Source organism: Egretta garzetta, unplaced genomic scaffold, assembly GCF_000687185.1.
Source record: "Egretta garzetta isolate BGI_Z169 unplaced genomic scaffold, ASM68718v1 scaffold51, whole genome shotgun sequence".
NCBI lineage: Eukaryota > Metazoa > Chordata > Aves > Pelecaniformes > Ardeidae > Egretta > Egretta garzetta.
This window is the reverse complement of record NW_009258549.1, coordinates 1,966,180-1,978,214: the sequence shown is the minus strand read 5'-3', so window position 1 is coordinate 1,978,214 and position 12,035 is coordinate 1,966,180. Positions and strand designations below refer to the sequence as shown.

General features: G+C 38.1%; 1 protein-coding gene across 2 annotated transcripts in view; it reads left to right on the top strand.

The window, feature by feature from the left end:
* The window catches only part of PVALB (parvalbumin), an 11,152-nt gene extending 1,726 nt beyond the window's left edge, over window positions 1-9,426 (top strand). The window contains exons 3-5 of one of the 2 annotated variants that reach the window (XM_035903276.1): window positions 847-979; window positions 1,387-1,496; window positions 9,380-9,426. In XM_035903276.1, the coding sequence (XP_035759169.1) occupies window positions 847-979; window positions 1,387-1,496; window positions 9,380-9,399 (263 nt within the window). In that variant the 3' untranslated portion in view covers window positions 9,400-9,426. Of the gene's footprint in view, window positions 1-846; window positions 980-1,386; window positions 1,497-3,795; window positions 8,088-9,379 lie in introns of those variants that run through there. The other variant, XM_035903275.1, reaches the window with a different exon arrangement.
* The last annotated feature ends 2,609 nt before the right edge of the window (window positions 9,427-12,035 follow it).

Genomic DNA, 12,035 nt, shown 5'->3' with positions numbered 1-12,035 from the left:
ACGTTTTGGAGGTCACTCTTTCGGATTTCTAATCCACACCTTTCTAACCCTGGGTCGTTAGTACGGCTGCGTGGGTGGGCCAAAAGCGGGCGCGGTTAAAGGACAGGAGAGGTGGGGCAGGTAAACTCCTTTACCTCGGCTCCCATTTCAAGGGCTGAGGGTTTTTTGGGGGGGGGTTTCCCCCCCTCTCCCCGCCTCACGAGGTCCCGCAGGCAGCGCCCAGCACAGCAACTCCCTGGCAGCGTCTGAGCTCACCGGGTGCGATCGCGGAGACCTTTGGCGGTCGAAAGGTAACACTGATTTCTAGTAAGGCTTCAGGAAAGATGAAACACAACTGAAACAACCGTGCGCTCCGGAACGCTTCTCGCCAGTGCTAGGCTCCGCAGTTGAGCAAGAGCAGTTGTTGGGGGTTTTCTTTTGACCCAAGGGTGGAAATGGCAAAAAGCGTCAGCGATCTAACAGTCACAGTCTGCTTTTGGGTGACTGTTTTAGCGTAAAACGGGGGGGGTTTAAGGCACTGAAATGACACTGAGCAGGTTAGACTTCAGCTCCCAACCCTATCACAGACTTCCCAAGTGACCTTGGGCAAGCCTCCATCCCTCTCTAGCTCAGCTCCTCATCTGCAAAACGGAGCCCCTGCCCCTCTCCCCCCTTTTGGGGGATTTCATCCCACCTCTGTGAAGCACGGGTGATTTCAGGGCGTGCATCTAGTGCCGACCGCAGCTGGGCTCGGCCCTCCCTGCCCAGGGCCGGACAGGCAGCAGCACAGAAGAAAACCACAGGTACATGTCAGTACACGTTGCAGTGGGTTTTCTAAGCAGTTCTCTGGCTTTTCACCTCCTACAGCGGCTGAATCGTTTAACTACAAGAAGTTCTTCGAGATGGTAGGATTGAAAAAGAAGAGCCCAGAAGATGTGAAGAAGGTTTTCCATATTCTCGATAAAGATCGAAGCGGCTTCATCGAAGAGGACGAATTAAAGTAAGTAAAGATATGCCCTTCCTCAAATAACCTCACCTTAAGAGTTGAATTTCCTGTTTTCTTTTTTACAAGACTCTAGATAACAGCACACGATCCAGTCTCTCGACTGATATTCATGTGCAGTCATCAGTGGCTTGCTGACCATTTTGTATGATCCCAGGTGTGTTGGAGGGAGCTAGCTGCAGCTTTTGTTGCAGGACCTGGAAACCCAGGAATGATCAGTACCTCACAGATGGCTCGTCAGTCAAATGAAGTTTCAGAGTAATGCTCCTGCACATTACAGAAGGTCAATAACAGAAGACACAACCCTGGATTCCAACTCAAATATCAAAACGGCAGGGCAATTAAATACAAAGTGAAACTGTTCTGATAAAAAACTTTCCTTTTTTTCCACGCCTCTTCTGTAGGTTTGTACTGAAGGGCTTTACCCCAGATGGAAGAGAACTATCGGACAAAGAAACGAAGGCTCTTCTGGCTGCCGGAGATAAGGATGGTGATGGTAAAATTGGCGCTGATGGTATGTAATTAGAAGAGTAAACTCTGATAGTAACAATCGCATATTGCTCTTGCATACATGGACTGAGGAAATCTAGGAATCACTGGGGTCTGTGACCTTCTGAAGGGCACGACTTGGATTTAATGAAATGCCAAGTCCTGCTACATTCGCCCTACCTCGCCTGCAGGCTTTAGGGGAAACAGGAGCCGAGTTCTGACACTAGAGGGGGCAAGAGTTTACAGAAACCGAGACATAGTTAAGGCTCAAGACAGCACAGGAATAAGTTACCCATTCAACTTCTGCTTCAATGAGTTTAATTTTTCTGTTGATTTCAGTGGAGTGAGGATCAGGACACTGACAGTGTCAGTGTCAAGACCCGGGCTTGACTATCAAATTTAGAAAAGAGAAAGAAAAAAAGCCAAGTACCAGCATTTCTGCTTGATGATCAGTAAACAGGAAAGTAATGCATGACTTAGCAAAGCGGTGCTTTTAAAATTCAAAGTACAGTCAGTCTGCTACAGAATTTCTATACAAGAACTGTCTATGCAGCTTTCACTAGTGTTTATGTGGGTCTTCACAGCTAAGCAAGCTTGTCACTCCCTTTTACTAAATATGAAAACTACAAGAAAAGAAGAACTCTTCCTCTCACAGCACTTCTTAAAAAAACACTGCTGTTTTCTATTCCCTCTTGGGATGAATCAGATTAGCGCCCATACAAAATGTCCTCTTTTTCCTCTGCCTTCTGTATCCCTGAGACATGTTGGAACAGACATGAAGAGACATATTTCCAAATTAAATCTTTCCTCACTGGAGGAGACAGTAGCAGGGGTTTGTGGTCAGAGTACTACATCACCTAGACAGCAGGCAATTGCTAAGTTTCACCATATTGACAAGCTGTATGATAGGGTGAAGTCTAAAAAAAAAAAATCTAAAAAACCTCACATCTCTCTGTGTTAGCTGATCTCTGGCATTTGTAAAAAATGTTGCCTCTGACTAAAAAGCAATTAAAAAAGGAATAAAAAGCAAAATAAGGTTAGCTACCATAGTTTCACAGTTTAGCAGCTGAAAAAATGACATACAAAACCACCCGCTGACATATTAGTTGGGTGATACATTAACTAAACTGTCTGTCCACAGTACACTGGCATATCAGTGACTACAATCCTGTTTCTAGCCTAAAGCCTCTTAGTTTCTCAGATCACGATTATGTTACAGTGGCAGAGGAGCAATTGTGAAGTGTCTAGGGGACGTTCCTGCTAAACTTTAGCAGTGCTACTGAACCCAAGGAGTGTGTCACTGAAATTTCATACGCTTTATTACGTGGGTCCTCCTTACTCCCATTAAAATTAGTGGCAGGAATACTAAAATCAGAGGGCAAGATTTTCAGAAGAAAATTTATTTGGGTAAGTAAGCTTAACAGCTGATTGACCAACCTCACATCAGATACAATTTCAGTTATTCCCTGTAGGCTGCAAAACAAAAGCAGCGTCAGTTGGAATAAAAGAACCATATTGCAGAATGATTTTGGCTTATAAAAGAGGATACAGCATTAACTTTTTTATTTAAGATTGACCGTAACTTTTTTTTTAAAGTTGAAATGATGCCTGAAGGTCAGTACATTGTAACAAAGCAAGACGAAACACCTCTCTTCCTTATCTCCTTCTTCTGCAACTTTTACCCTTCCTTAACTTTGAACTGGAATTAGTCTGAATTTATACACGATAATGAGAAGAGAATGAAGGGCTTTTATCTTTTGCTTCTTCTGGCCACATCCCTACTACACAGCATTATCACTTTCTTTTCTATTTCTTAAATTTGACTCTTGACAGCAAATTGTTACACCGCGAAGGCTTGAAATACATGCAGACAGCTGGGACTGTGACCAAAGGATGAGGATTACTTTCCACCTTTTCCTTTGTTTCATAAGTCCAATTCCAGATTATAACTGCCTAAGCAAATAAAATGTCAAGTCACAGATGTGCATCACATTCATATTCAGTATCACAATGCCGTATTTCTGTTGCAAACCATTTTTTTCCCTGTAATTGAATTGCCACGCCTCCCTTTTACCCCTTGTTTCAAACATCAGCTTTGTACATCACTAAATGATGGCAAACGTGCAGACTGTCACAGGGGTTAATGTTAATTCACCAGATGGCCCTTGAAGGCTGTCCCTCAGGAGCCCACCACAGTTGTAAGAACTGATCTTCACGGATTTTTAACGCCACAGAGCCATCTTAGGTGTATCATCACAAACGTTAATCCCAGCCTAATCAGCCTTCTTCCAGTTAGAGGCCTCACATTACACATTTTCTCTTAGGTCTTCTGCTTGAAACCTTTTATCATTCCTGCAAGACTGTTCAGCTCAGAAACAGTTCCACCAGCTTACCCCTTGTCTGACCAAGATTTGTAATTTGTGGCTGATCTGCCAGTTTCAAACAGCTGAAAACTTGCAGCCTATTCATGCAAGACATGATCATCTTCTGTGTGATGTCGAGCCTCCTCTATCTTCCACTGATGTGAACAGAAGATGACGAATTGGAAAAAAAATTGCAGGCCAAGGCCAGGTTACCTAATAAAACTACAAACATTAGCTTCCAGATTGGATTGGGAAGCAACGCTGAAGCAGCTCTGTCAGCTTCAGGAGAGCCTTTGTAAGAAAGAGGAGAAAAGAAAATGAAGATTTCTGCTTGTAATGTTTTTTTAATATATTTTGTGTATTAGAACTGGATGTGCACATCATGACTTCCATTTTCTTGATATTAATAGACTTGAGAAGGTACATAGAGAATGTAAAGATCATGCACTGTAGACAGAACAAATCCAAATTTTTATCCCAATAAGTAAAAATACTTTCCTTGAAACAGCTCAACTTCTGCAGATACCTTAAAATATTTCAATCATTTTCTTTAAACGTTGTAAAAATGAGATGTCAAGTCTTGCCACAGGTAAAAGTCAAGACAAAAAAAAAATCTTTTGGAAGGCCTTCTTTTCTTATCCCTCGTTGTGCTCTTATATCTTCGAAAATAAATTAGTGTAGCTCATTACTTATGAAGTTTCCTAAACAGATTTGCTATTGTATGGATAATGTAAAAAACAATCTGATGAGAGAAATCATTAGCCTACACCATGTCCTCTGTAATTATATCTGTCATTTCAGTAAAACACTACAGGGTATGTATTAGGCTGGTATAAACTACTAAACCATACTAAACACAGTGAAGCAATCCTCTCCTTTTAAGTCAGAGCTTTGACACAAGATAGCTAGTAAATTATTTTACATGACAAAATGGTCTAAATCCTTGTAACTTAAAACTATTACTTGTGCAAAGAAAGACAGAATTTTGCTTGGAAGGAGAATTACAACTGGAAAAGAGGATGTAGTCAATCACAAGGATTCTCTCACTAACAGCAATAAACTTTTACGAGAATGACTAACAGGCAGGGCCTAACATGCAGTGCATTACCCCAGAAGTTTTCTATGTGTGGCTACAGTCTGTAACAACACCTCCACAAACCACCTGTGGTTGGGCTCACCTTCACAGAAGAATAAATAGTGAACTAGTTCACAAGATTATTCAGCATCTTTGAAATATTTAAAGTACATTGAAAATCCTGGAAAAGGTATAAAGCGCATAGCAGTTATTCATGAAGGAGTATTTATGGTTTGCTGGCTACCAGAAAGTACTCATGAAATATATTGCCGTTAAGTGATAATATCACTATCATAACATATTATAGAAAATATTTGGCTGCGAGTCTGAATAACCTTTTCCAAATATATTCTGTAGATACAAATTATTATAAAAAGGATTTAATTTAGCTGTAGCGAGTACGACAACTTGCTCTAATAGAATATGCATAGTTAGTTTTCCCTTTTGGAAAGGTTTCATCCATTGCAGTTCGTGTTTCTCTCTGCAGGATTTATTCACACAGTGATTTAATAATCATAGCCTTTTTCTTTTTTTTTTTTTTCCCCAGAACAGTCTGGGTTTCTATCATGAGTACTTTACGTTATCTCTTAAATTCAGTTTGCAACACTTTCGATCTATGTACCCACTGTGTACAGGATTTATACACGTTTTGTGTTAAGTAATCTGCATCACTAATCCTAATTTGGATTTACATCTTTCAAAATGATGGATAAATTTGGATTTAATTTAAACCCTCTGACACTTTTATTTCTCAGCCTGGTTTGTCAGTGTTTGGCAACCTGTTTTTTGGACACGTCATCAAAAGTGTTATCTGTTTGTACACGCCAGCCAGGAAAGATCTCACTTGTTAAGAGTTTAGCATTTTTCAACTGAACGATAGAATGTTCTTTAAAATGCTAATTTTCATCTTCTATCTTTTTTGGTTGCAAGACATTACTCTTCATTATGTCAAACTTCCATAATTTTCTCTTGAGCCTTTACAGATGACTGCCTCCCCTATTTGTCATTTTCCTCTCAGCTGATTATGTTAAACCCATAAACCACTCTCTCTGTATAACCTCTAATCCCTTTATCATCTTTGTTGCCCTTCTTGGGATTCCCTCCAGTCTGTCATTTTTAATGCTCTGCGGCGCACACAGCTGTGCAAGGTATTCTCAAGTGTAACTGTTCCAAGGTTAGATGGAGTTAGGAATTATAACCTCCTTGAGTAATACAGTATTCAGAGTGCAGTATGCTAGGCAGCTATTCACCAGGATACAAACGTGCCCTTTCCATCCTTGCTTTATCACCCTGCTGAAAGGCATTATTTATACCAAAGCATAAAATAAACCCAAACTGCAGACAAATACATTTATGTAAATGTTATGGATGTAACACTAACAAAAGCCACATGGTAAAATCCTGGCCCTCTGAGATCACAGGAATTTTTTTTGTTATCACCAACATGGTCAAGATTGCTATGTAGGTTGCTGTCAGCCTTCTGTTTTTGTTATCTGTCATTTTCAGTCAATTTGCCATTACAAAATTGAGTTTAAATGTAATATATTTATAATATAGGGACACGAATACTCTGAAAGACTCATTAATGAGCCTCTTTGCCAAACTCTGATATAAAGGAAATTTATCTCGCTGCAAAATTAAATTTCTAGTTCTTGCCTTCATCCCATTGAGATTTACAAAGGAGTAACAGGGAACTAACCAAGTTCTTCAGGCGAACAGCAGTGGACGGTCTCGACAGTCTGGCATGTATAGCACTTCTCCCTTACCCTCAAAAACTCTTTTCATTCCACCGTAAGATTTCCCAAGTCATCCTTTCCCTTTAATTAACTTGGATTTCTTTGTTCTTCTGTTATTGCAATGTTTCTGCTACACCAGTGACTCTGTAATCATTGTAATATGCTTCCTCCTTCTTTACATTTTCTTTTTTTAATATTTAAAAAAAATTTTTCCCTTCTCCAGAATTTGCAACTATGGTGGCTGAATCATAAAGGCTTTGACCAATGCAAACCCTTCTCCCATCCTTCACTGCCCAATTCCAACCACCTCCTGCTGACTGCTTTGGCTCCTGTTCTATTTATTTATGTTATTTTATACTCCAGCTCTGTTCTCTGCAATCCTGCAACTCTGTAATTGTGCTGAAAGACACTGTTAAAATAATAAAGGTCACATCAATCTGGGCTTTATTCTCTCTCACTATAACTTCTTTCTTATTTCATGTAGGCTTGGCACACGCTGAGAGAAAATTTTACTCTTTTTTGCTGACATCCCTGCTGCTTTATCCCTAGCTAGGGTGAAGTGGGAAGAAATTTTAAAAATTATTTGGGATAAAACATGCATATAATAAGTCATTCAGTCCAAGTTCTCAACTGTGGCAAAACTGACTGCATTATTTTTAAGCCAACCCTGCTAAATGGATGCATACTCATAGCCTGGAAAATCTGTGATGGCAATTAGCCAACTTCATTTGGCAGTTTGTTCTTTTGACTTAATCAGCGTTATAGCTAAAAAGTATTTCCTAATATTTAACCCCTGCTGCATTTTGGTGGTCTGTAAATTGATCCTTGTCTGTATCATTTGTTAAATTTGCCTGGTGCCACGGGACTTGTGGATACAAGGTTTGACATGAATATCAGTTGGTGCCAATCATGCATGGGGATAACTTTGTAAACTATTAAAAAGCGGTCACTTCTGAAACACAGGATATGTTTACTAGCAATGTTACACAACTATCTAGGACAGGAAGAATGGAATACCCATAAGAAAAAACAGTATGAATTTCAGGAAGGGGAACACCAAGATTCAGGTGTGATGCTGTTGTTGACACTCCCACTGTCAAAATAGTATATAAAAAAATTGCATCAAAAAACATTTCTTCTAAAACTTTACCAGAGAAGTGAATATCTTTCTCTGAGTTACGTACAGGAAACTGAGACTTAAGCTAAGGAAATGAGTAGCCAACAGTAAGCCTATGACAGAGCCAAGAGATGAATGCTTGTTTCCCAAATCCTGTTCAGCAACTTTGGCACCAAGCCCATGCTTTTTATCTTTTTTTTTTTTTTTCTTAAAGCAAAGATTAAAGGGTGGGGGGGAATCACTTTTAGGCAGCACTTTCCCCACATCTTGACAGAACACTGATTACTACTGCAATAAAAAGGATGGATATTGGCCATTTCTGGATTCCAAACTATTCCCTGCAGCAATACTACCTTATTCCATTCAGATTTATTATCACTAATTTAGTATAAACAAAAAGATAAGGCTGAAACCCTGTTACCAAAACATTGTACAGAATGCCATTCTCTGCCACAGTATTACCCAATGACTGCATTATTTTTAAGCCAACCCTGCTAAATGGATGCATACTCATAGCCTGGAAAATCTGTGATGGCAATTAGCCAACTTCATTTGGCAGTTTGTTCTTTTGACTTAATCAGCGTTATAGCTAAAAAGTATTTCCTAATATTTAACCCCTGCTGCATTTTGGTGGTCTGTAAATTGATCCTTGTCTGTATCATTTGTTAAATTTGCCTGGTGCCACGGGACTTGTGGATACAAGGTTTGACATGAATATCAGTTGGTGCCAATCATGCATGGGGATAACTTTGTAAACTATTAAAAAGCGGTCACTTCTGAAACACAGGATATGTTTACTAGCAATGTTACACAACTATCTAGGACAGGAAGAATGGAATACCCATAAGAAAAAACAGTATGAATTTCAGGAAGGGGAACACCAAGATTCAGGTGTGATGCTGTTGTTGACACTCCCACTGTCAAAATAGTATATAAAAAAATTGCATCAAAAAACATTTCTTCTAAAACTTTACCAGAGAAGTGAATATCTTTCTCTGAGTTACGTACAGGAAACTGAGACTTAAGCTAAGGAAATGAGTAGCCAACAGTAAGCCTATGACAGAGCCAAGAGATGAATGCTTGTTTCCCAAATCCTGTTCAGCAACTTTGGCACCAAGCCCATGCTTTTTATCTTTTTTTTTTTTTTCTTAAAGCAAAGATTAAAGGGTGGGGGGGAATCACTTTTAGGCAGCACTTTCCCCACATCTTGACAGAACACTGATTACTACTGCAATAAAAAGGATGGATATTGGCCATTTCTGGATTCCAAACTATTCCCTGCAGCAATACTACCTTATTCCATTCAGATTTATTATCACTAATTTAGTATAAACAAAAAGATAAGGCTGAAACCCTGTCACCAAAACATTGTACAGAATACCATTCTCTGCCACAGTATTACCCAACGCTACTCGGGAAGCCAATAAACACTCCCTAAAGCCATTCTAGATTTTCACTCTGTAGTAACTTGCAAGGAAGACTTTTTGCTGAAGCTGCTATGCGTTTTGCACAATGTATATATGGATCTGAAGAATGTATTGATTTTTAAGTATTCTAAATAAAGCAAATGAAAACGGATTGCAATGAAGTAAGTTTGTTACTTCTTTTTCTTGGCAGCTGCTGACCTCAAGTGGTAATAAAGAGTAATTACAAGAGTATACAGGGCTACAGAAAAAACATTAGGAACCCAGCTATTGAAGTATCATGAATGAAGATCCATGGAATCAGAGAGTCGACATAAAAATCGCTATATAAACAAAGCTCTTTACAGTCTCTTTATACCCTTTGAACCTGCAAGGATTTATATTTTAATGCTTCACTGGATGGCATGAAAACTGAAATTTTATCAAGGGCTTTACCAAAAAATAGCACAATGGAACAAATAGCAAATAAACATGGCCATAAAAATATAAATATAAATACAAAATATAAAAAAATATTTATAGTACATTATGTGAAATGAAGTAAGTTACAGCAACACTAATAGGGATATTTTACTGGCATGAAAGTCTGAAGAACCCAATGATTCTAATATCTGCCTGTCTTTCTAATATCTGCCTGTCTTTACATTATTCCCTCAGTCACTCCTGAACAAGCAACACTGAGTGCCGAAATTGGCCTGAAATTTTTCAGCTATATAGTAATGGATAAGATGAAAAGAAAATTCCTTTTACTTTCAAACTGAAAAAGTTACAATATGGATACCACTTAATATGGTTAGAGAGACCTCTAAAATATCATCTTTACTTTTCATGGTGACAGTACCTGATACTCTAAACAGGCATTTGGTCAGTTTATTCAAATATGCAACTGGTATACTCAGACACTATGTAATCAGAATTCTCATAAAATCTGTTTTAAACCACTTTTTTTTTCCTAACTATTTTAAATTCACTGTTTAAAGTTCAGTATTTCATGTCTCTATCACTGAAGCAAAAAAGAAAAATGCAAGCAGGTCTGTAATATAAATAAATATCTGCCCAAACCAAAAATGACCATTTTATCAATTATCATCAAAATATTACTTTTTTGCACTGCTGGCTCTTCAATGTTTATTTTAGGTTCTTACTTTTCCCACCCAAATTTCTTCCAAACCTTCCCCAAATCTTGAATCATTCCTTTTCCAATTAACAAAAATTCTCAGAATTTTCCTGTTAGGTGGAAGTTATCTAGTCATGGCTCAAAATGCAGCAAACAGGTGAAATTTTAAGTTACAATAATATATAAATTAAAACTTTATATATACAATATATTAAATATTCATTTTCATATCGCTCTCATTTTAATGTATTTAAGATTGTCACGAAATTACTGTAAAGACTGAAGAATGCAGAATTTGCCACAAAATTTAATCAGGCTTTCAGCAGAGTCTGGATTATAGAACATTTGACAAATACAACAAATCCACATTACCCTGCAATGTGCTATTTCACAAAGAAAGACATTTTAATTTTCACATGCATAAGCAAAGGAGCAAAATTAAGTTTTTCCAAGAAACATTTACCTTAAATTTCTTAATTGGCATATTGTATCTTCTTCTTTGTCCTGGACAGTAAGTGTTCCATAATTTTCTCCCCTGTTGTAATACAGAATAAATTATTAAAAAAAACAACTCCAGCCATCATGTTGAAGACAAAATTTTAAATAATAGTACACATCCTCTCCTTAGATTCACAGCCAATGATTTATAATGAGACACAACTGGATGATTTAAGATATGTAAATTATGTTTACACACACTAAGAAGGCACTACTTGTTCACATTGGTATTATATATTGCTTGAAGAGAAATACAGTGCTCGCTCAGCTACAACTCAGGAGGAAGAAGAGCCAAATCCTCAAGTGATAGACAATCATTTCCTGACAAATGACATTAGCATTTAACAGAAGTGGTTTGTACCAACAGACCATCACCAACTCTTAAAATTTCTCCGATCACCATTTACCATTACCGATCTCTTAACCAACAAATTCATAATTGTTTATGCTTTAAGGGTCCTGCCAAGCTCTTAATTGAGTTTCATGGATCAGCAGTTTTCCACATGTCTTATTTTGGGAAGCAATGGACTGGAGGCCATAACACCTGTTCACTTTGCAGAGGCTCAGTTAGGATTTATATTTACAGTCTATCCACCGGTCCTGAGATCAACACTGCCTAACGTTCTATGACTGCTTCCACCCTTTGTTCACTTCATCAAAGCAAAGCTTGCTTGTTTGCTTCTTTTGCCTCTTCTGACTCTGCATCTTTTGGGGGGGAAGTAAGGACACTTTTCCCTGTTTTTTAAATACTTTCAAAGACTGGAAATGCAGTTCATGTTCTCCTTTCCAGCAACACACACATAGTTTTATCAAAGCCTCTGTGCTATAGTATCTAAACATTAACAATATTCTGTCCAAAACAGAGTTAATATTGTTACGGAATCAAAAACTGCAGCATTGCACAATGTTTGCAACAACTTCTGCCTCAACAAAATAATATCAAAGATTATGGATTTATACAAGGTTCACTGAAGACACAAATTAGCATAAAATTTTTATTAATGAGCATAAAGCACAAAAGAACTTCATTTGACTCTAAAATCCTAGACTGAGATTTAAGTGGTCAGTGGACAGAGAACACATTCTTTTATTTATAAACCAAATGCAAATGAAAGAGAAATTATATGGCATGCATTAACACACCAAATTCCATGCTTCGGTTAAAGCATGTGCTGACATTCTTGTTCTGACACCACCCAGGAAGCAGGTGTAACACAGATACAAGACAATGGGC